The 23,945-nt window shown below is 44.9% G+C and overlaps 1 protein-coding gene across 3 annotated transcripts in view; it reads right to left on the reverse strand.

Annotated features, from left to right (window-relative positions):
• kif13a (kinesin family member 13A) overlaps positions 1–23,945 on the reverse strand; it is a 37,544-nt gene that overhangs the window by 6,877 nt on the left and 6,722 nt on the right. The window contains exons 3-36 of one of the 3 annotated variants that reach the window (XM_083990472.1): positions 18,186–18,201; positions 15,626–15,686; positions 14,607–14,699; positions 13,885–14,065; positions 12,481–12,568; positions 11,418–11,552; positions 11,168–11,280; positions 10,963–11,074; positions 10,639–10,851; positions 10,427–10,537; positions 10,192–10,326; positions 9,141–9,271; positions 8,766–8,852; positions 8,498–8,673; positions 7,780–7,999; positions 6,783–6,945; positions 6,533–6,676; positions 6,301–6,450; positions 5,442–5,606; positions 5,149–5,322; positions 4,861–5,012; positions 4,650–4,782; positions 4,333–4,479; positions 3,832–3,864; positions 2,752–2,851; positions 2,532–2,658; positions 2,375–2,430; positions 2,157–2,281; positions 1,136–1,312; positions 948–1,040; positions 681–833; positions 503–580; positions 354–404; positions 111–198 (exon numbers count right to left, since the gene is read on the reverse strand). In XM_083990472.1, coding sequence (XP_083846598.1) covers positions 111–198; positions 354–404; positions 503–580; positions 681–833; positions 948–1,040; positions 1,136–1,312; positions 2,157–2,281; positions 2,375–2,430; positions 2,532–2,658; positions 2,752–2,851; positions 3,832–3,864; positions 4,333–4,479; positions 4,650–4,782; positions 4,861–5,012; positions 5,149–5,322; positions 5,442–5,606; positions 6,301–6,450; positions 6,533–6,676; positions 6,783–6,945; positions 7,780–7,999; positions 8,498–8,673; positions 8,766–8,852; positions 9,141–9,271; positions 10,192–10,326; positions 10,427–10,537; positions 10,639–10,851; positions 10,963–11,074; positions 11,168–11,280; positions 11,418–11,552; positions 12,481–12,568; positions 13,885–14,065; positions 14,607–14,699; positions 15,626–15,686; positions 18,186–18,201 — 4,181 coding nt within the window. Of the gene's footprint in view, positions 1–110; positions 199–353; positions 405–502; positions 581–680; positions 834–947; positions 1,041–1,135; positions 1,313–2,156; positions 2,282–2,374; positions 2,431–2,531; positions 2,659–2,751; positions 2,852–3,831; positions 3,865–4,332; positions 4,480–4,649; positions 4,783–4,860; positions 5,013–5,148; positions 5,323–5,441; positions 5,607–6,300; positions 6,451–6,532; positions 6,677–6,782; positions 6,946–7,779; positions 8,000–8,497; positions 8,674–8,765; positions 8,853–9,140; positions 9,272–10,191; positions 10,327–10,426; positions 10,538–10,638; positions 10,852–10,962; positions 11,075–11,167; positions 11,281–11,417; positions 11,553–12,480; positions 12,569–13,884; positions 14,066–14,606; positions 14,700–15,625; positions 15,687–18,185; positions 18,202–23,945 lie in introns of those variants that run through there. The other 2 variants (XM_083990471.1, XM_083990470.1) reach the window with 2 other exon arrangements.

A 23,945-nucleotide genomic window follows, 5' to 3' on the forward strand; every position in this document is an offset into this window, starting at 1 on the left:
ATGTGGTCGATTGAGGCTCATGTGGAGATGCATTTTAAAGTCAGGTGTGAAGAGACGCAACAGGGCCACTTAGGAATGTCGCGTTTGACTTTGATGCACTTTTTATGTACCTTGGTTCTCCTTGTTTTTGATGGGTGTGCTGCAGAGGGAGCCATCCAGGGGATTGCAGTTGGAGCCGTCCACATGATCACAGTGGTCCTAGAAAATTGAAACATATATATATATACATATATATATAATATTTGCCAATTTTATAAGGTCAGAGTCACATAAGTTGTAATCGAGAGGCACTTTTTTTGCTGTATCACACTCAAAGAAGCACTTACAGAAAACAACACTCTTTCGTGACTCACCTTACAGTCTTCATCCTCACAACCAGTCAAATCTATTTTACTGCATGAAGACTGGAGAGAGGGATAAAAACATGTCAGTGTCGTCATATTTTGAAGCAGTCATTTCCATGTGCCTCAGTGAGCAGTGCAGTGAGTGATGTGTTCATTACATGCTGTACATTTGGTGTGCTGATACTCCTTCTCAGGTGTCTCCCCTTAGCAGCGAGTGCTTCCTTTACTGTCACAGCCTGCAGCAGAAAACAAACAAAAAAAAGATGCGTCTTTACACGTCACACTATGGATGAAGTGCACGGATGAAATCATACTTCATACTACTGTTTACAATACCTGCCGTAGCCTCTCTAGACTGAGGATGTTCTCCACCTCCAGAACTCCCCGTGTGTATTTCTCAATGTATGTCTCTCCATCCTGAGTCTCCTCGCTGTCACCGCGAGCAGCCATGAGAGCCAAGGTTTCCCTCTCCTCCGGCTCCTCTGAGGCCTGGAAAGAAAATAGAAGAAACTTCTGAGAAAGTTCTGAGTAGGATGAACACAGAGCTGGTCATATGCAACACACTGGGAACAGAGGTCTTCATACTGTACATAGTGGTTGTACCTTTGGTATGTTAGACACGATATCATAAGACACAGCACAGGAGTGCAGTGTGTTCTTTAGTGACATTCTTCTCTTGAGACTCTGAGTGAAACTCTGCAATAAATAAAAAAAAAGAAAATAAGTTTTTAACATAATAAAAAAAAAAGATCCATTGACACTGAGCTGATTTCAATCCGATGCCTGTTCACCTGCTTGTTGTAGATGTTGACGGCGATCCTCTTGCGGAGCACCAGCTCCATGGAGGCGGGGTGGCTGAGCTGCACCGTGGCTTTGACGATCATGTAGATGCGTTCGTTAGGAGACGTGACCCGGTTGAGGTGCACGGAGTCGTGGATGGATGAGTCCCAGGAGCAAGCAGCAGAAACCTGGTGAATCACAAGAGATGTGTTTAATTGATGCAGCTCAACAGCGTTCTGCAGGGAGAGTCTGGGAGAGTCATCATGCTGCAGCTGCACATACACGCACATAAATAGATCACAGGGCTGTTGATTTGGAATACATATGAAACTAGTAACACCCGTTTGCTGATGAAAATGTGTGTGTTATTCTTCAGTGCAGACCGTTATGAGTTAGTAGAAGACTGCTGCAACTCAAGGGGTCTTATTAATTATGAAAGTGACGCTTAAAACAGACAGAAACTAGAGGCACAACTAAGATTATTTCTTCTTTGTTCCTTTCTGATAAATCACTGCTGTGAATGATGGTGATTAAGCAACTAAAGAGAACATGAATAATGTTTACATGCATGATTTCACGCAATTACATTGCTCTGTAATTGTTCAATTATGCACATAATTATAGGAAATGAGATTTTGCCCTACATTGCTCCTGCAACTTAAGCAGTAAAATAAACACAATCCGATATTAGTTCTTTGTGCAAGAGCTCACGTCAAACATGAAGTTTGTTTCCAAAAATATGCTGCGACTAACTGGTAGCTGAAGAAGCAATGGAGGTGTCATGTTTATGTGTAGTGTATGTGCAGAGGATGTGGCCATCAGATGAACCACAAACCAGATATCTGTGAAACTGCAGCTGCAGAGGGCACACTGACTTTCTTAAAGCAGCATCGCCAACAAAACCCCGACTCGTGCACTCTTTTTTTGCCAGGCTTGTAGAAACAGAAACACAAAATGTTTCATCTGAAGTGTGGTTCCACGTTCAGCCACAGGAGGGCAGAAAAGCCAAACCACCCCTCCCTCAGCACTCACCTCCTCACCACTGTGCCGGATGATGGGCAGATAGAAGAACTGGCTTCCATGCTCCTTAGGCAGGATAGAGTTAACGCCTGCAGCATGTGGGCCGGTCAGCTGCTCATTCACTGTCAGATTATCTGCTGGTGGAGTAAAAGAAAAAGAGTCAGTGTTTATAAAGCCTGGGAGAGAAATCTGTCAAATATCAGCTGGCTTGAAGGATGTGTCTGCCTCACCATTCAGATCCAGGAAGAGTACAGGGATGTGGGCTTCCATTCCTGAAGGTGGGATCCTATAAGACGTTGAATATTAAGTTTATGTTTAAAAAAGAAAGAAAGATGGGAGGGCAGGAAATGAAGTAAATCTGACATGTTTGGAGAAGTTTTTTTTTACCAGTCTGCAGGAGCTCCAGGGATGCCACTACCAGGTGCAGGTACCAGCACAGCATTTCTCTCCTCTGTCAGTCCAACCCACTGCTCCACCAGCCGAGCCTCACGCTCAATGTCCTCCTCTGACTTTTCTGGATTTGTAAAAGAGAGGAAAAAGATTTAAATTCAACAACATTGAAATAATCCAAAAAATAATAATCCACAGCACAGAATTTAGGACTCACCATGTTTGTTGATGATCTTCTTGATTTGTTCGTCGAGGTACTCCCGGCGTTTGATCAGGGCTTCTGACCAGCGCTCTCTAACACAGTTGAGATCTTCTTCCTGGAAGCAGACAGGTCCAAAGTCAGTGCCAGCTGGCTCAGCGAGGAGAGGATCTGCTGCAGGGCTCCGCAAAGTGTTACCAGGGGATGGCAAAGGTGGAGTGTGCTGGCAGGAAAACCTTATGTTCTTCTTAACACCCACAGCTAATATATTAGAAAAGCCAAGTGAAGCTAATCCTAATAAAATGTGTTAAAAAGCCTTCAGGGTCGGTATTTTTGGTCCAGGAGATGATTGTTAATTTTTTCTCAAAACACACCCACATAAAACTCCCTTTAATCCCCTTGCAGCTCACACAGACACACATAAACACATGTAGTCATGTCCTCACACATGCAGCCACGGCCACCCAAAGTCCTACCTGGACACAGCAGATCGCTCTGTGTGAGCACCACAGAGAGCAGACTCCCCCTCTGCACTGTCCCAAAGTAACCAACAAACCTCAAAGCCAAATGCTTGACTCTTCTGGCGTCAGCTCGCGTCCGCCATGCAAAGTACTGTAAATCATGCAGCCATGCAGTGCATGCTTGTGTGCTGTGTTTTTTAGTGAGGCGTACGGTATTATTCCTGCAGCTCTTCAGTAGTGACAAGCAAAAACAGTAGCATTAGTGTGTGCAACCTGAGCGGAAAAGGCAAAAGAGAGTGGGACGAGATCCCTGGCAGAGCGGCTCCTGGCCGGGAGCTCTGCCATGGGTGTAACTGTATTTTGTGCACAGAGGCGCTGCCAAAGAACAGTTGGTGTGATTGACAATTCCAGCATCAGAAAATCATCCACATGTGTAGCTGCTGTTTAATAAAGCCATCCTCAGTTTCAAGGGTAGAGGCGCAGCAGCCCCTTCTGCCTGCTGCCTCACATGCCCTCAGCAACAGGCCTCGTCGCAAACACACACACACACACACACACACAATCAGCTGCTCTTCCTTCATGCTGCAGAGTGAACTACAGGGGGAGCAGCAGCAGCAGGAGGGGACTGAGATGTTACCTGATAACTATCCATATCCTCTTCCGCCTCTCTCTGGCAGGAGAGAACACACTCGGTCACATGTGGGGGAAACCACAAAAGGCCCTGACATGAGCAAACCGTTGACTTGCTGCTGCTAACACTGGAAAACCAGCGATGTGTAAGTATAAAAATGTATCAACCAGTCAGTAGCCTCCCATGTGTCAGGGCGCATCGGTGCATGTTAACAGAACTAACAGGGCACTAATGAGTTTGTACATTCCTTGGCCTCCCTTTGACTGACTGCCAGCTCCCCACATGAACCAGTCGTGGCATGAACCCAGAGACAGACTAAACAGGCTTCGGCAGAATCAGCATAATAGCATAAATCACTGACAAGAAACCAGCATACCTTTCGCAAAAACACTGTTCTGTTTTTACAGCACAGTCAACTACACCCAAATTATTACTTTGTTTTTATCAAGTCGTTTTCTAAGAAGCAAATGGAATAACATGTGGGCATGTGCAAAGAAATCTGCAGACCTGGTAGCTGTCGAGCGGTCTCTGTAGTTTGGTGGAGCGGGCTGACACGCAGCCGATAGCGACGGACAGCACGGCCTCCACCAGCAGAGGCAGAGTGCCGGAGTTCTGGACCGGTTTCACACACACCTGCAGCCTCCTGGAGTGACCCTGTTTGGACAAATCCCCAAGAATTCGACATCAGAGTGCTGCTTCCAACACCGCGCTCTCAAAAACTATTTCATAATTTGGTGATTAGTTATGATCCTCTTAAGTGCGTGTTTGATCGAGGGCGGTCAGTCCGACCTAAATTGGAAACTTCTTCATAGTTTTTCTCTGACCTGTCGGAGCTGGAAGACTCCCCCTGTGCTGATGTCTTTTCCGGAGTGCAGCTCCACAGACGAGTACTCTCCCTGCTCGTTCAGCTCCTGGATGGAGAGCCACAGCTCGATCCTGCGAGACACCTCGCTCCACCTTCAATGATCAACAGCCGAGGTTAGTAAGTGTCTGTGTTAGAGTCTGTTTGTGCGAGAGTCTGACTGAAACACGCACCTGTCCCGAAGCGTCTGGGTCTTGGCCTCCAGTGCGTCCAACTCCCAGAGTGAACGTCCGTTCCCGGCGCAGCGGTGACCCCAAACTTCAATAGCCAACGCTCCGTCAGATATAAACTCTAAAAACTCATCCGTCACATGCACAACATAGTCCTGCACAAAGACAACATTTGGTGTAGTGAAGCAGGTAAAAAAAAAAATACGATAAGAATTTAAGATTGGTTTCATGTGTTTAAACTGAGGTATCAACAACCTCAAGCTGAAACAACCAGCAGCACCTTTTCCTCACCTTGCAGTGGTCAAACTGGACAGTGAACTGGGCGTCCGGGCTTCGGGGAGAGGGTCTGTCTGGACTGACCATAGGAGGAGCCACGGTGGGCTCGCCGTGCTCCCAGAAGGTGTACTGACAGAAGACAAAGTTGGACAGGTTGAGCGGCAGACCAGTGGCCTCCCTGATCCGCACCTGCAACACGACAGGGAGAAAGAAAAGAAAGTCTCAGGACAAATGTCTGCCAGCAAACCTCTCATCTACTGTACGTGATGGGATATACTCCCAGTGTAATTATGAAACGTCTGTCTTACCCTGCAGGTCAGCCTCTTCGACATGTGGACGATCTCCCCGTTGGTGTCCATGACCTCGTAGCAGCTACTCTCGCTGGAGTTTTCTGATGAGTCATCTCCCCCGGACAGACGCTCTGGTACAGCACCGCTGACTCGCATCAGCTCAATGTGCAACCGCCCTGCAACCTGAATAAACGAGAAGAAAAACTATGTTATCACTTTACTTTTAAAAGGAACATGCTAAATGCCTCAGATATGCAAATACATGATTATTTTTTTCTTTCTCGTCTTTTTATTGGTTTTTTCAAATATAATACATGAATTATCTATGATCCGCCCTGTCAAGCCCTGATTCTTATATACATACTGTACATTCATTGTCACGTTCACACATTCCTGTATAGTAAATACACAAAGGTAAATAAAAAAATAAAAAAATGTTTTAATTAAATCAGAACACAAACACCCTGGAGATGATTAACACACAGAGAGATGGGTAATGTTCACTGAAAGTGGTAGAGTAGCTGAAACAGGGATGAATTGAGGAATTTATCTGTAATTAGATGTTGAAGTAAATAAAATTTATACGACATATAAGAGCAGACAGAGGGGAGAGAATGAGACCCTACTGTGGGGAGAGATTTTCAAATATGTAATTCTACATATACAGTCATTAAAAGTAAACATTGCACATGGGAAAACATATCCGTCTGTATTTCTGAACCTTTTTGTTGGATTTCAAGTAGAATATTTAAGTATCTTCTTAAATCTGATATATTCGCTCATAATCCTACCACAAAGATGTGCTGTCTTAGGAATGCTGTAAAGCTGCACCATGAATAATTTGTATAAATGTGTGTTATGTTGGTGGTGCCCTCACCTCTCCCTGCTGGCTGATGATGGGGACAGCATACTGCAGTCTAACATCATGGAAAAGGCACTCCAGAAAGATGTTGGCCACTCCTATCAGGTTGTGGTTCTCTTGCGCTTCGTAGAACGGATCACAGTGTTTACTGTTGGGTTTGTTGTACTGCAAAGACAAAAGGAACATACTTAATATTACAACGTTTTTTTCTTTCCTATATATTTTTTATTGGTCCTCAGTCTCTCACCACCTCCTCTGTGCCTTCCTTCCAGTCCCTGTAGTGGTCTCTCATGTCCACCAGTTTGTTCTCCAGCTTCTCTATGGTCCACACTTGGGTCCCTTTCCCTTTCCTCCGCACCTGGATGGCCGGCTCGCTCACTATAGCTCCACGCTACGTAAAAACACAGTTTTAAACTCTTTCAGTGGATGTACAACGCCACGAATTGTGAAGCCCAAAGAGAAGAAACCATATTCTTTGTAGTTGACAGACATCTCACCTTGCGGTTGGCACTGAGGTTGGCTGCAGGAATCTGAAGAGTGACCTGATAGTCGGTCAGTTTGTTCATCTCCTCTGCCAAAAAGTTGGATTCTCGCACCAACGTGTTGGCTTTCACGACCTGCTCCCTGAGCCGAGACAGGCTCTGACGAAAAAGCTCATCTCTGCAACACAGACGTCAGAACACAGAGGTCATTCATTTAAAGGGATGACGGTGATGAAGACCTGGACCTGTCACTATCCTCGACATACCGTCAGCCTGGATTGATGTAAATAGGTCGATCAACCGAGCAGGGAGTGGAGCAGAAACAATTGGAGCAGATGGGCAAGCAGCAGCTAGTGTCTACTAATGGAAATACAACTTGTGCTGTCTGAGTGAATCTCTGCATCTCAGCTACTGTTCTCTTTCTGATATTTCCACAAACCACAGTGGCCACGAATGGGAAAATAGCTCTCAGCAATGTAAACAACATCCAAGCAGTGACCTCCAGTATTGATCAGATCCGCTGTATAATGACAGGATTAAGTGTCACATCTCAGGATTATTACAGGAAGATGACAAGTCAACTTGATGACCAAGTCAAGTTAATGTCAGAATCTGTTCAAGTCTTAAATCTGACCTCATGTCCACACAGGTCATGGTTAGGTGGAGTTTTACTCAAGCATCCTGCTTCACTGATCCTGCAAGAATGGACTGAGTCAGACTGAGTCAGCAATGAACAAAATCCATGTGAGCATAACTTTGAACTGACTTCATGCTTCAAATATTGCAGAATACACTGAGGGCACAACTGATTTGTAAAGGCTTATGCATAGGCCTGTGTACTGTACCAAATAAAAGGAGAATAATTGAATCAGTTTTTAATATCGATACTTTTTCATGCATATCTGGTTAAAACTAAATGATCCCAAGTGATACATATTAACAAGTAATGAACTTAACTGCAGTGTCAAGCTTGCAAATCTGTATGTATGTGTGTGTGTGTGTGTCCACTTACCGCTCCTCCGTCCACAGTCGCAGCTTGCCGTGCGGCGTGTGCGTCGGGAACGTAAGGCGATCGCTGCTGCTGCGGTGGTGCTGTGACGTTTTCTCGGGAGACAGCTGTTGCCGCAGCGACTCCAGCTCTCGCTCATACATCATCCTCTGCTCCTCCAGAGCCGTCCGCTTCTCCTCCAGGTACTGCTTCTCCAGCACCTGGACTACGTTCTGCATGGGGTCTGCACACAGGCCAGACACAAGTAAAAAAACACTGGAAACGTCAACAACAACTTACATATGAGCATTTATTATGATCATATTCATACTGGTCTACTGAAAGGCTGACTGTCTTTTGAATTTGGACTGCTGGTCAGATGGTGTGATTTGAAGACATCAATATGGGCTTTGGGAGATCTTTAGATTGATTGATTGATGAGAACAGACATTGGAAAAAGGCTTTAGTTGTTAAAGACTGAGAGCCTCCTGAGACTCACAGGCTCCAACTCACCATCAAACTTTGGATTCTCTGGCAACGATTTACTGACAAATGACGGCAGAGAAATAAAACTAGATCTGGGCCTCAGTACTTCCAATCAGATAAACAAAGTTTTGTTTTGCAGTAAGACTGTAATGATTTTGGTCAGAGTAGCTGGAACGAGCTCTGGAACCTAAGTGGGATATATATATACAGTGTACAGCTAAGGCCTGCAGGATCATGTAGATTATCCCGATCATACCGTTGTTCCCAAGTGTCTTCATTATGACCTCCATCTGGGCAAACTCATAGCTGTAGTCCTGCTCAGAAGAGGCCTCGCTGGCCGTCTCCACATCTGCCTCCACGTAGCTCTCTCTGGGAGAAGCTCTCTCCAGCTCCTTCAAACGGTCCCGCCGCTTTCGGTTTGGCAGATTAATCCTAAAAAGCGACACAACATCCAATCAGTGTCTTTTTTTAAAAATCTTTTTTACTCTATGACTGTTCACACAATTGAATGAGAGAACTCCTACCTAAAAAAGTGGTTGTTCCCCCATAAAATACGGTCTCCGTGCCACAGGTGAACCAAGGCATCGAGCATTGTTCCGTTCACGCAGGTCCTGCAGAAAGCGGAGAAATGCATGAAGTTAATGAGGATGTCAGATGGTTTCATAATCTTCAGCTTCTAACAGAGAAAAACACAGTGAGAAAGAACAATCCCTTTGTAGTGGGAGGGAGATGTGGCTCTGATATCAAAGCGAGGAGCTCAGATCATAGATTCCAGTGCAGTGAGGTCATGTGAAACACTGAGGTCCAGTCATCCATGAGGGAGCGAGACAACAGACAGAGAGATAGGTCGAGATAGACAGACGGAGAGTATGTTGGGAGGTGGTTGTACAGTAGCTCACCTGGCATTCCCTATGGGCGTCAGGGTGACGTCACCATCCGGGCAGAGCTCCAGGGCGCAGTGCTCCGGCTGGATCCCGATCCCGAAGAGCTGGATGTCCTGAGACGTGTCTGCGCCCACACGCGTGTGCTCCTACACACAGGTGGAGAACAAATTAAGGAAATTAGAATGATAGATCTGAAAGTAATTACACCCGATATCTTTTTCAAACTGTTCGGTCATAACCCTGCAAGCTAGAAACTGTTATTTATCGGACGAGACTGAACAAGAGCGGCACAGAAAAATAAAACATAATGAACTTGGGGGGAAAAATCAGGAAAAACACGAAAGCAAAACCTGGGGCGGAGTAAAAAAAAACACAAAAAAAACTTGCGTCTCTCGAGTTGTTGAACAAACATCCCGGCTCTTAGAGGATGTCCTACCCTGCGGTGAACTAACCCATTTCACATTACCATAGTCATTCCACACTGATATGCCAGGCTGGTCTGCAGAACCCCAGACAAAGGCCTGTTGTTCTGCACGGCACACAGCCTGCTTTCTCACATGCCTCTCTGCTCTTACAGGTCCAACTAGCTGGTTGCATGTTCCACTTCAGTGCTCTGCAGAGTCCAGACCTGCTGCGACTGGACTGGACTCCTCTCTGCTCCCACACCGTCATCTGGCCCACGGCAACATGTGTGTTCTGGTTCAAGGCTTCGGCTGACAGTGAAAGTGACTCTTGTGGTATGTGGGGTCAGTGTGAGGTGTTTTAACCCTATACTGTAAATGTGAGGGAGGGACCTAGACGCTAATAAGAACAAATTCCACAGCAGTGGATTTGTAGGCAATTCACAACTGGTGAAACTTTTGGAAATTAGGACAACTAACTATACTGGGAAAACATTTCCAAATTGTTTCATGAAAGTCAGTTTGAAGGGGAACAGTGGGACAGATTTGGGTTTTAAACTAGGCTATCAAAAATTAATTTAGATGGCATTTGCAGAATAAATCCCGATGTGCTGATTGTCAAAGTTAGTGTATTTGCAGAGTATTGCAGTGTCATCCTGTTTTACCTTCAGGTAGTAGACCAGCAGCTCGTTGAGGGCAGGATCAGCATTTAGATTGACGAGGAAACATTTGTCTTCACCCACTTTGATCCCAGATGTTTCTAAAGAAATGCCCATGCTCTCCAACTGCTTCTGACGCTCCTGTAGAAATAGATAACAGCACAGATGACCTATGTATAAATATGTTAAAATCAAAATTGAGATTTTGGAGTCTAATGATAAATGATAAGTGTTCGCTCACAGTAGCAATCTCCTCTGTCTTCCTCAGTTTCTCCTCCCAGGTGACAGTCATCTCCTGAATGAGTTTCTCAGACTCGTGCAGTTTCTCCTTCAGTTCAGGAGCCTTCAGGGACTAATAAAAAAAAGTATTAGTAAAGGCTGGGCCATCATGTGATTGATCTGGCATTCATTTATCCATGAGCCCATCTGGTCCACCTGATCCCTTTCTCTCACCTCGGCCTGCGAGAGCTGAACCTTGAGCTTCTCCACCTCCTCCCTGAGCTCCCTTATGATCCGAGCGTTGGGGTCTTCGTTCACCACGGCGTGGTTGACGATTCTCTTGGCCCTGTCTGCGTATCGTAGCGTGGAGAGCGTCTCCTCGTAGTTGTCGGCTGCTGGACTAACTGTGGCTATCATGGCCGTCTTGCTGTTGCCACCCAGGTTGTCCTGAAGACAAGAAAATATAGATGCTAAGGTTTTCCTTTCGATCATTTCAGCAGACTGTGTGCCGTTACAGGTTCTCAAACTACAATAGCAGAAAAAATATGCAAGTCAGACCTTCAGTAGCCAGGTGAGGACTGAGTCTCTGTAAGGCACAAACTTGGCCTTCCCCTTTCCTGCAGACTGATCGGCCAGAGCAGAAATCACACAGCCTAACGTGGTGAGGGATCTAAAACGACACAAAAACAAAATCTACTTCCATCCCCATCAGAGTTCACCTGTCAAATGATTAACTGGACTTTCATATTAACAATATACACACTTGTTTATGTTGCTGCCCTCTTTGAGTCTCTCTCCGGCAGCTCCAGTCTTGGAGACCCGCTCACTTCCTGCCAGGTCAACCAGACTCAGCTTGCTCACTTTCTCGCCTGAATTCTGTTTACAGTCACAATATGCACAGTCAGCCGGTCAGAGGCACCATGAGATAAACAGATTAGGGAGATAAACACAAATGCATTCGTTTTGGTGTCCTCTGATAACAAATCAGTGACGAAACAGGAGAGAATACTGACCCCAGACTGTAGATCATAAAGTGTTTGAGTGACAATGATGCTGAAGACGGCGTGCGAACGACTGCTCTCCTCGTTCATGTTGGTGGCCGCAACTGTGCGAGACTTGTTCCCCTCTGACATTAAAACCTCGATGTCCTGAAGAAAAGACAGAGAGGGTGAGGTCATGAAAAAAAAAAAGAATTAGTCACTGTTGTGTGTAAGATGCTTTCAGAAACGTGGAAAAGAAAGATATCATTTGTTCTCGTTTCAGTGGAAAAAACTTGCAAAGGCCTCTGTATGATCCCGGCAGTCAGGTGGTATTCACATATGGCTGTGTGCCATGTGATTGAGCTGGGTCACAGCAGGCAGCGAGCCAAGGCTATGGGAAATTCACCGGACTAATATCAGGCGGAGCAGAGCACAGAGGAACAGGGCGGAGATGTTTAAACTTAATTAAGGAAGGCCCTGCCAAGGATTGGCATGTCAGCAACATGAAACCCAGTGACTACATCCCCATCAGGAATACGTGTTGTTACAGTTTCTGCACTCAGGATTTTACACTACGTGGGTATTCCAAATTTAAATCAATGCCTCGACACCTTGGAAATGTAAATCATTATGAATGATAGGTCAAGGATATTGTAAGAAGAAATCAATAACAGGAAATTGGTATCTGAGCCTCCAACTATAGAGCAATGGAGAGCTGCTCTATGGAAAAACTGACGTAACAGCTTAGAGGGAGGGAGGATGTTTCTGCCACGAGATGGAAGAAATGTCTGACCTATATCACTTTCCTTGATAATGCCCTTTTCTTTTCTTTTTGTTTTAGTTGTCTGCCGTTTTAGACTTTCTTGATATGTTTATATTCCTTATGACTGAAAAACTAAAGATCGACCTTCAAAGGAAATTTGACTGTGTGTAAAAATGAAAACTCGCTAAACCGAAAAATCAATGGCTTAACAACCAGGGAGGTGACATCTAGTAATTTCTATTGGATGCTGTAAATCATGTCAACGTGTATGTGAAACATGACGCAGGTTCTCCTTATGGTCACACTGCGATGGCAGAAGGGTGAAAAACACACCTCAAAGTTGGTCACAGCCAGCTGAGACAGGCCATCCACGTATGGACCCAGGACTTTGTGTTCCCGAACTTTTAGGGACTGACGGCTCCTTGAAAGACAGAGAAGGCAACGCAATGAGTAGAAAAGGGAGAGAAAATAAGACACAGGGAGGAATAATGGCCATTTCCAATTAGGGACATACTGTATATGTGCGGCTCCAACCTTGTATTCAGAAAATTCTGAAAACTGCTGACAGCACAAATATGTCACTTGTTGTACTCTCATGTGGTTCTTTCCACGCTCTATGAATGGTCGGGCTGGCACGTACTGTTAAATAACTCAATCAACAACAGCAATAAAATGTTAACGAGAAGTTTTTTGTTTTTTTTTACTGTAAGAAGTTTCACTCAGCCAACAGTGTGGCTCACTGATGTGCTTTTAGAAACAATGGAGGCAGAGAGAGATTTGCATTTTATTTTTGGAGAATTTTACGATCAAAATGTGAAAGGCGGAGTCAAACTACGGGCGGTTGGAGTCTCACTAGATGGTGCAGGTGAGTAAACTGAAGCTCATCTTCACCTGGCTGTCTGCCAGGTGTCGAGGAGAAATCCTATAGATCAGACAGAGTCACTGAATCCCTCTCCATGGCTACATAACGGCTGAGGTTGGCAGAAAGCTGCCAGCCTAGTAATCTACCACCCACTGCAGCAAACGAGAGTTAAAAACCACTAGAAAGAAAAAGCTACTAGCTCACAGTTTGAGTCTCTACACTTGACTCTACATCATCCCTATACCACAGTTAATGGTCAGGAAAAGAAAAAATCACAGACAGATACACAGGGAGATCAGAAGAGTGTGGTGTTTGTAATATAAGCGAGAGGAAGTTGCCATCAAACTGCGTCTGTCCGCATCTTCCGACATCTGCGGCACACAGAGCTGCACTGTTGTCCCTCTCTGAGGCCGGGCTCACAGGCAGCTCTGACTGCTCTCCTGCTCCCGGCTTCACAAACAGATGTCCCTGAGACACTCTCTTTCACAGCTCGCCCTCCCCTGCAGTCTGTCTGCCAACCCACATCAGACCATGGAGGCGAAGAACACAGCAGTGTCCGAGGAGCGACGCTGGCCGCCGTTCTAGCAGGAAATGACTGTGTTGAGCTACCTACTCACATCATTCTGTTGCCTGTCCTCCATTCACGCCACTAGACACAACAGAGCTATAAACAGACATGCAAAGCAGCACAAAGACGGAGCGGACGGAGAGGTCGCTGCGAGCTGGAGTGAATAAGGACTGTGAGGAAATGACACAGTTGCTGCTGTCATAACATGTCAGAAGCATTAAATTCAGTGAGCTGCTGCACGAGCACGACACGTGCGCTTGTTATTATGAGAGAGAAAAAAACCCCAAAGCGCATAAATCAGACTCACCCTTTGGGATCGAGCAGGTCACGGACCTTCTCGTTGTAGATCTCCATGTAAGACACCTCCACCTTAAAAGTGTGGGCCTCGTTCTCCTCCCTGTGGACCCTCTCAAACAACGAGCAGCAGAGTCGAGGGATTAAACCCGGCTGCTCCCCGTTCCCCATCATGGAAAAGGACTTGCCCGAACCTGGATGGACACAGCAGAGTCACACACACACAATCCTGCAGACAGAAGGCTTTACAGTGCTGGTCTATGCAATAATAATAAAACTTAACGTCTTTCTATTACTGCAGGTGCTGCTAATCTAACTTAAGCGCTGATTTCAGCATGTACAAAACTCTTTTTTCTTTCTGGCACATACATCATGTGACTTGTCAGGGCACTACAATATTTGTGTCTTCTCTTCAAACAATTAAATAGGTGTGTCTCCTTACTAGTGTTTCCATCTAAGAGAGGAAACAGGATAGAGAAGAAGCTAATTTGTTCCAGGGTGAGGAAGGATATGACTTAAGTGATTTACCAGTGTGATCCCAAATACAAATTTTCCCGTTCTTTAAACTTCTACACATCTGGACACTACTCTGCCTGCAAATGTACTTAGAGGCTTCAATTTGAGTGTAACAGGGCCAATTTATAATTTATTAATCATTTCAAAGATTGCAGGATCTAATGGATTTAGCACAAATAGAAGTAATTCAGTTTAGGCTTTGTGTGGGTTTTGAGTTACCTGTTTGTCCATAGGCAAATATGCAGGCATTATATCCCTGGAATGCATTTTCAAGTATTCCCTCTCCAAGGCACTTGAACACCACTTCTTGACCTTTTAGACAAAGAATCAGTCACCATGGAGATTATGGTAAACAGAAAAAACATCCAATTACATGAGCACTATTATCTGCTCCTATCTTTCTGTCTTCCTTAACAATCAGTGCAGAGGGGAGCTACCAAACATGAAACTCAGATTCATGAGAGGTGACAGATTCCTGTCTGGGCTGTGTGGAAAATGCCGTGCTGTGTTGAGAAATCTCTTGTGCTGCTCGCAGTCGTGCTCCTACTGAATGGGACAGCTGTTTAATGAGCTAAATAAAGCCTTGGCCCGGGCCCTTGAGGCAGCCCTTCACTGACCAGATTGCCTTGTCGGTTCAGCACAAAGCAGATGTAAGTCTGCCCATCACAAAATGAGAGCTCTATGACGAGCATAATGTCTTATGTAAATCTGCCTCCGACTCTTTTCTATAGATACAAAAAAAAACAGTGGCTGTAACCTCCTCTGTGCCGCATTCAATGGAGAAATGAATGGGGAGCTGGAGACATTGAATTGACCATGTGAGTGGATGCGTGAGATGTATGCATAAGCATACGGTAATCTGAAATGCAGATGAGACAATCTGCAGTCTTCATATTACCATCTATCTATCTATCTATCTATCTATCTATCTATCTATCTATCTATCTATCTATCTATCTATCTATCTATCTATCTATACTCAAGTCTCTCATATCTTAAATATATGGCATTAAACTGAAAAAAATGTTGTTGTTTACATTTTTCAGTGTATTCAAAATGCAAATCACTGTGTATCTGCCAACTCTGCACTTTACTTTGCATGATGCAAAAAAAGCCTCCCATCAAGTAGGGAGTTTCCCTGCGCTGTTACTGCACAAAGCTCAGCAGGTCTTTACATGGGACGTGATTTTGGTGCTTTGGTGATGAGCGAGGGATCAGTTTCAGTGTTTATGACTCACCAGCATATTTGGGAACGTTGGACTCATCCATGGACCAGAAACAGTGGTCAAAAGCGAACACCTGCAGAGGAGACGGCACAGGGAGTGTTAACACGCACACGCCTCTCACACCTGCCCAAGCATGTACAGTACAACACTTTCTAAGTAGTGGTGTCGCTTCTCTTTACAGGCTTATCGTGGTTTACCACGCCACCCTGCAGTAAAGAAGCAGGACCGAGCTTGTCTGAGAGAGCGAGATGAAGTCTAACCACTAGAGCACCGTTGTCGGAGGTAACGCTCCTCAAGGTGCCGTGGTCGCGACCGTCGGCACAAATCCACTGTGAGCTGCCCTGTGTTTTGTCATAGTGGCTGGAGTTAAATGAATTCATAAATCAGGGTCAGCGCTCCCCAGAAGAAATTCCAGCACCCGGTGACCCTCGTCTCCAAGGAAACGGGGCTGCTCCTGTTGGTGGAGGCTGGCTCCGAGCCCTCGGCGCTGGGTCTCGCAACACGGACCTCAGCAGCAGAGAGTCTTTGTGTGGCCCTCAGGCACCTGCATCAGCTCTGGACGGCTAACACACAGAGAGGATGCTCTGTGGGAAAAGACCAGAGGCCTCATTTGCCAAGGACCCCCGACTCCTGACAGACAGAGCTGCTCCTGTTACTGTACTCACTTGAACCCCCCCCCCCCTTCAATTTCTCATTGAAGTAGCTATAATAATCTCTCATATTCAATATTGTACTCGTGCAGCGACCGGCAGCAAGACAAGTTGAAGTTGAAGTAGAATGCTTGTTGCAACTTTGAAGCACAACATGCACCAATATATTATGTTTTCGGGTCAGATTATGAGAGATCCAACTTCTCAAAGTTTGCATTGAATTCATTAGGAGAGCATTTGTGTGTCCTAATTTTCTTCAGTTAGATCTGAAATTATGAAAACCGATGTCTCTCTGTGTATCCAAATTCAGGTGTGAATGCTTTCTTTAGGGTATTTCCATCGCTGTAAACAGCTCTCGGGAGGTTTTCCAGATTGTGTCTAAGGTAACAACTTTTTCATGACCATATTAGGTTTATTCTTGACTTATAATTACACTTCTATGAAATCCTAATTTGGTGGCATGTTATTTAGTTAGTTTTCTTCCGCTGTTTTTCCTGAAACTCATTACTTCTGCGTGTATTGGCCGAGGACAAGACTTCTATTTCTATCCAAGTTCAGATGCTTGTTTTTTTTTTCATTTTTTAAGATTTCTTCCAAGATACAAAATACAATTACTACTGCTCTGTTATCCTGCAGATATCACACAGCAGTGCAACACATGTTACTACTCCTGGCTTCCATTGCACTGCTGCTGAGCTGCCAAAGCACCTCCTCCCACCCCCCCCCCCCCCCCCCCACCCCCCTCCCACCCCCCTCCCCTGAGCACAAATACCCCAAAATAATTGAACTCGCTTCTAATCATAATAAAGGCTATTGGCCAAGGAACCACTGGTTGCACAGTCAGCATGGGAAGCACTGAGATCACTGAATGCTTTGAAAGCAAGACCTCCTCTAGTGACTCCAGACAAGTGAGTGGGTGCCATTCAAAGGAACAAAAGTGCCATCATTCTCAATTAGAGCTGGTTTGGTAACTAGGACTTCGATCCCCTCCGCTCTGCCTCTGTCCAGCCTGAGGGTGTGACTGCGCAACAAATTGTTCTTGATTGCGCAATTACTATTAACCACCAGTACAGATAATGATGAAGATGAAAAAAGCACAAAAATCTCTTTTGTAATTTATTTCCAGGATGAAAACTGGTCAAATGTGATTGGCAGCCAGCCTCTGTTGACCCTTTAGTATGCGAGGAGACTGATTTGAGTGCCACCATAACTTAGCAGCTAGGCGGCCACGTGCTCGTCTAGCTGAGGGGGTATTATGGGGTAACTCAGGTTCACGGGCCCCAGAGACCACCGCATGCCTGTGGCCCATGCTAACTCTCTCTGGTTCCACCGTCCGCCGAGTGTAACTGGGTACAAAGCCTGTCCCTGGTGTGTGTGTGTGTGTGTGTGTGTGAGAAACATCTCTGAGCTAGTCACCAGCGTGTTGTCAAGGGGGGAGGTGGGGGTGCACTCCAACAATGCAGCTTTGAATGCGCACACACACTGCCCCAGTGTCCGCGCTCATCCCTCTCTCATTGTAGAACCTTTGTGGGTGTTCACAAGATCTTAGAGCACTGACACATTCACACGGACATCCATCCGGCTCCTGCTGACCAACCGAACTGCTAAACACTCTCAATCATCCCCTAGAAACAACAGCACGACAGTAGATGGACCACAGACTGTGTGGACCTGTGCGGAGGATGAGCCACTGGGCCCCATGTGGGGAATAGTGTTGCCTGTGTGCTGTGCTGCATCCAGACGCTGGATTATTTTTGGTATCTGTCATGCCAGCACAGGGAGTGAGAGGTCACTACAAATGGCTACTCGCTCTAAAATAACTTCAGACTGTCTGTTTAAATGCAGACACCATGCGTCAGCTCTGTTGATCCACGCCAGTTGTTTTTACATCGCTGCAACAGAGACAGATGACATGTACATACCTTAGCTTGTTTCCTGCTGAAGGAGAAGAACGGTCCAGAAGAAGAAGAAGAAACCCACAGGTGGACCGGAGAAAAAAAAGGAAGAAGGAGGAACATTGTTAGCGCTGATACAGTTTAACAGTCAGAACATGTTCACACTGAATAACAATGCAGCTGCAACTGTCACAATAGGAAACCTCCCATTGTCTGTGTTGACACAAGCTGCTCTTTTCAATTGAAATGTCTGAATTGAAACTGGAAAAAAAAACTTCTTTATTTCTTATGAAACCTCAGACTTCAAAAATTCCTATTGTGACTTCCTCATTCACACTTTCCCCTCATTTATTCGCTCATTCATTCACTTCCACACAGTGGCATGTCCTGGTGGTAGGTGCTGCTGTGATTGGGTTCATAATTGGGCCAGTGAAGCGTGAGTAAGGGAAGAGATTTAGGATTCAATGTCCCACTGACTCTGTTGAGTAAATAGCTCTTACGCCTGTGGATTTAACAGGGAGGCCAGGTTGGGGAAGCTGCACTCAGCATTTACCAGCTGCCGGAACTAAAGACAAAAGGATAGTATGTAGTATATGGCCCTAACTTATGTTGGATTATTCTCTTAGCTGGAGAGGGAATTCCCCAAAGAAGAAAGATTATCACACCAGTTAAGGCTTCACATCAATTTAACAGCCATTATAGCGTGCAGCTAAGATGTTAGGCCTGTTTTTACACATGCATGTTGCGGTGCGATGCCGCGCACAACACCACGCGCCATCCGAGGTGCTTCTACTGTCTGCCAGTCTTGTCCTTCAACAGTCAGCAGATCCTCCCCTGCAGCCGTCTCCTGGCACAGGCACAGAGGTGGACATCACCTTCACACAGTAACTAATACAGGGTGGGACTGCTTCAGGAAGACTGAAACACTGCACCAAAGTGTCTCACACAAACTGAGCTGAGTCACTAGGAGCAGCACAGTCACAGAGCTGCACGACAGAATCCACACTGTGCTGTTTTTCCAGCACTGCGAATGTGTGCTGCTGTTTGTGTGTTTTCTTAAATAGACAATATGAATCTGGAAAGCTTTCCACTGAAGAGCTGCTATTTTCTCATCTGAGAGCCATTAGCTGAGCTCAGGCTCATTATGATGAGGGACAGAAAGAGAGTGAATGAGCGGAGGAGTAAAAGGAAGAGGACCTCGTTTGGGTTCACACCCTGAATCTGAATCTGGGCCACTGACAACCACTGAGACTGGAGTCTCAATCAGAGCAGACAAAGACTACAGCAGGGCCTTGTCCTCTGGTCCGTCCCTCCACGGAGGGGATGGCCACGAGGAACTAGAGTGGGAGATATGGAGCAGCATCGGACAGCAGGGAGTGAAGATATAAAGCTTCCTCAGGGCACTTGACTTGAGAGGTATAAAAAAAAAAAAGAAATTCATCAAGCTTCAGTGTTGCAAAAAAAAAAAGGACAGATGTCAAGGATGAAAGAAGCACGTGGGCGAGTTATGATAACAACTGGATACACAGCAGCTACAACCTTGTAAAGAATGAGAAAGGGATAAAGACAGAACAGATGCATCCCTACTGAGAACAAAGCATTCACAAGACCGGAAACAAAGAGCCTGTGATGTTACACACACACACACACACACACACACACACACACACACACACACACACACAGACTGACACTGAATACAGAGACAAAAGACATGCCGTTATGAAATCTGTGCAGTCTAAAACTCTGCATGTGCAGCAGAAACTAAGCAGTCACTGCAGCAGTTTGGTGGTGGCTCTTTCTCATTGTACGACTACTGTATGTACAGTATATACAATACAACCATATCTGGTATGCTAGGAATGCTGAGCAGGACAATGAGGGGAACTGTCGATGTGGCTGTATTTTGGATTTCACAGGATATAATTTCCTCGTGAAGTCTGGGAAGAAATTCATTTCATCCACCGACTGAATTTCAGACGTGAATTCAATGGCACAGACTCTCTTCTTTCCTCCTCCTCCTCCTCCCATAACAATGTTAGGACCTCCCCCCTCAATAAGTTAAAGTACATTAGGCTCCAGTTCTCTCACCCAGCCTTGGGCATAATCTCTTTAATCTCCCCAGAAATCTGTGCCCCCCCCCACAATGTTGTACCTTGCTTGAGGAAGCCTTCTCTGTTCAGTTGGGATTTCCATCATTTACAATTGTTTGTATAAAAATCACTTCATTTCACTTTTTATATTAAAGTTATAAAAAAAATCTGTAATACTGAAAAATAAATCCTGTATTTTCTTTGATATTTTTAGTTTAATATCGTAACTATAACAAAATATAAAATATATCATCAAAGTAGCAATATTCTACTGATCTTCATTTGGATGTGCCTGACTAATTAAGCCATGATTGCTGTCTAATTATGACCCACCACAGGCGCACGCACACACACACACACACACACACACACACACACACACACACACACACACACATGCTCCAACCACTCCCAATTCTGACTCAAGCATGAATCCCACAGGCCATTTGCTCAATATTGACTATTTATGTGGAGTCATAGCTTGAGGTCTTATTAAAGGCTGCGTTGTGGTCATACAGAAACCAATGTGTGACACACATGTGTGGCATAGAAGTGCCAGATAGCATCAGATTCTTCCGCGCTCAGAGAGGCAGATGCAGGCGGACACCACGGTCCCAGCAGGGTGAGGGGGTGAAGCATATATAAGAAGTCCTACTATGGGGGTGGTTGTGTTGTGTGTGCATTAATGTGTGTGTGTGTGTGTGTGTGTGTGTGTGTGTGTGTGTGTGTGTGTGTGTGTGTGTGTGTGTGTGTGTGTGTGTGTGTGTGTGTGTGTGTGTGTGTGTGTGTGTGTGTGTGTGTGTGTGTGTGTCATCAAGGGCATGCTGAGGCTCCCATGCCTCCAGCTACCTGATGCCAAAGCCTTCATGAATGACTTGAACTTGGCCAGGGAAGGAAATTGGCCTCGGTGCTGCTACTGTGCTACTATGATTCCCCGGCTCTCTGCTGATCTTGTGTTCCAGCAGACAGATTAAAAGGAGCACATTTTGATCTTCTTTAGAAAATCCTTTTGTTCTTATCACTTTTAGTAAAGGAATACCTCATCCCAGCCAGACTGTGATGTTTTGTAAATTCATTGTTGAGGGTCGGAGACAGTCAAGCTCGCTACATACACATGACCGGTGAAATCGTGGACGCTTCCTTGTGCCATCCAGCTCAGGTCCACTGGTGCCCAAAAGGAGGGTACAAAGAGTGGGAGAGCAGCAGTGGAATCCCCCCCTGTGGTTATAGAACAGGATTAAGGCCACTGGGTTATTATGCCACCGAAAACTGCACTCTTCTAGTCCAGTAGGCAACACACCAGATTAATCTACAGTATCATCCACCCACTGAAGCATCAATCTACAATTTAAAAACATTACATTTTGCATGCCCACACACATTCACAGACATATCAGACAAATTGATATTTTTTTGCTCTCATTTAATCTTCTTTGGAGCCGTTTGATCTGACACCGTGGTTTGAATTAGCTACTACTAGACATCAAAAAGCACAGTGCTATAATCTGAGACGACCTCAGAAAGAGTTTCAGCCCTCATCTAGAAGAGCACACGCTGTAGCTCCATGTTAGTAGTTGCATAAGGGATATACTGTCAGACTCATCAATGTGGTTCTGCAGGATTTGCAAGGCTCTCTGATGACATAATCCTGATGCTCAAGTGGAATATGTAAATCACAAGGAGGAGGTCCACCCCCCTCCCCGCTGATGACATTTACGACATGTATTTGTTCACATAGGCGCTCATAAATATATTTTTTCCGGCACTTGCCTCAGGGATTCAGATTTCTCTTGATCTGTTGCTAAAATTTTGCCTCCCCTGTTGTTTAACCTCCATTTAAACACAGTACATATGATTCTTTCCCCTGTTTGGCTGTTCATCTACTGTCTACAGACAATCACATTTTCACAAGCACCAGTGCCAAACACAACGTCCCGAACTGAGTGCATGCATGTGTGTATCTGCAAGTGTTGGGTTACAGCGCACTGTGCTCTCACAGGCTACAAGCTAACATTTCAGATGGTCCTCAGTATGTTTAGAACAGAAACACCCACTCGAAGCAGAGGTCACCCTGCTCCACAGACACACACACACAGGGGAGGAGAGAGTAAGGGGGTGGGGGTCTCTTCTTGTCTGACCAATTTCACTGAAGATGATTTCAAGGAGGCGCTGACCAGGCTTTTATTAGCATGAGTGATCCACATGTAAACATGGCAAATGGTTGAGGTCGGACGTTTACATGTGGGACATCGACAAGTATTTCCATGACAGCAGTGAAGGAAGATGGCCGGCTGATGATAGAAACAGACCTGCAGGACCGATCCAAGTTACCGAGACAGCTAACTCTCACTCTTATTACACAAACAATTTCTGGAACCTCTTCAGCTTTGTTACATAACAGTGGTGGAGAAAATCAAATCCTACTTTTAGTCAATAAGGAGAATGAGTATACTAGCTAAATGTACCTCGTGTTTTAACAATTGTGTCTGTTGTGAGTGTAAGTGGAGTTAATTATAACTTCTTGATATGCAGTCGGGTGTTTCAGTGGTTCCCAACCTTCCTCCAAAGAGTCACAAGATGAATCTCAGGGGATGACTGATGATTAATGTGAAAAGCGAAAGAAGGAAAACAAACTTCAAACACAAAATCTGCTTTCATTTTTTAAAACTCCTTGGCTCCTGACATTACTTTTTTTGTGTGTGTGTGTGTGTGTGTGTGTGTGAAATATTTAATAATTAAAAACAAAAGTGGGGGTCACATGCCCTAATGGCTAAGAAACACAAGCTTTCTATGTAAAAAAAAAAAAAAAAAAAAGAAATATATAGGCTATATATTGTATATGAAAAGTAAAACCTCTCAGATAAATGTAAGAACATTAGCCTATTTCCCATGAAATTGCAATGGAGTAGCTAACAATAGTAGGCTACTGCCCTGCTAAGCCAGACCGCAGTAACTACGTGAAAATTCCAAATTGAGTTTTTTGTAAAATTGAACTTGTCAATAAATGTTTTATCTTGTGTAAAATTTTCAGCGGTCAATTTTGCTCAGTTTTAGAGATATGAGGTATGAAAAAAATCACTCTTGAAACTGAGCCAAACCGCAGTAACTACAGTTACTGCACTCTATATCTGTTTCCCTGTACAAAATCACGCTCAAAACTGAGCCAAACCGCAGTAACTGCGCAGTTACTGCACTCTGCCTCTTTTTCCCTGTACCTCAGCTGCAGTTACTGCGCTCGATTACACACTGCTAGCCAGTTACGGTAGCTAGCAAACATTAGCTTCGGGAGGTTAGCACAAGCACATAAAACTTTAGCTAAACACTGGCCATTAAATGTTAGCTCACTAAAGTTTGTACTGTCAAATTATTAATCATTTTTGAGGTGGTCAAAGTTAGTAATTAAGTAATGAAAGCTGGAAGAAAACAACAACATTGTAGTTACTGCACTTTGCCTCAGCATGTCTATCTGTGTAAGGAAACCAGCTGGCACCAGAGCGCAGTATCTGCTTTTTAGGGGTAAAATGTAAAATATGTGGTCATATATTTAATTGCATGAATATTACTTAATGAAAACCTGTCAATCTGTGTATTTTCACTAATCTACCTACAACACATTTGGAAGGCAAATCAAAAAACTTTAAAGCCATTTTCTCAGTTTCACTGTTCGCGTAGTTACTGCGGTCTGGCTTAGTAG

This window comes from Trachurus trachurus (assembly GCF_905171665.1).
Source record: "Trachurus trachurus genome assembly, chromosome: 16".
In the NCBI taxonomy this organism is placed as follows: domain Eukaryota; kingdom Metazoa; phylum Chordata; class Actinopteri; order Carangiformes; family Carangidae; genus Trachurus; species Trachurus trachurus.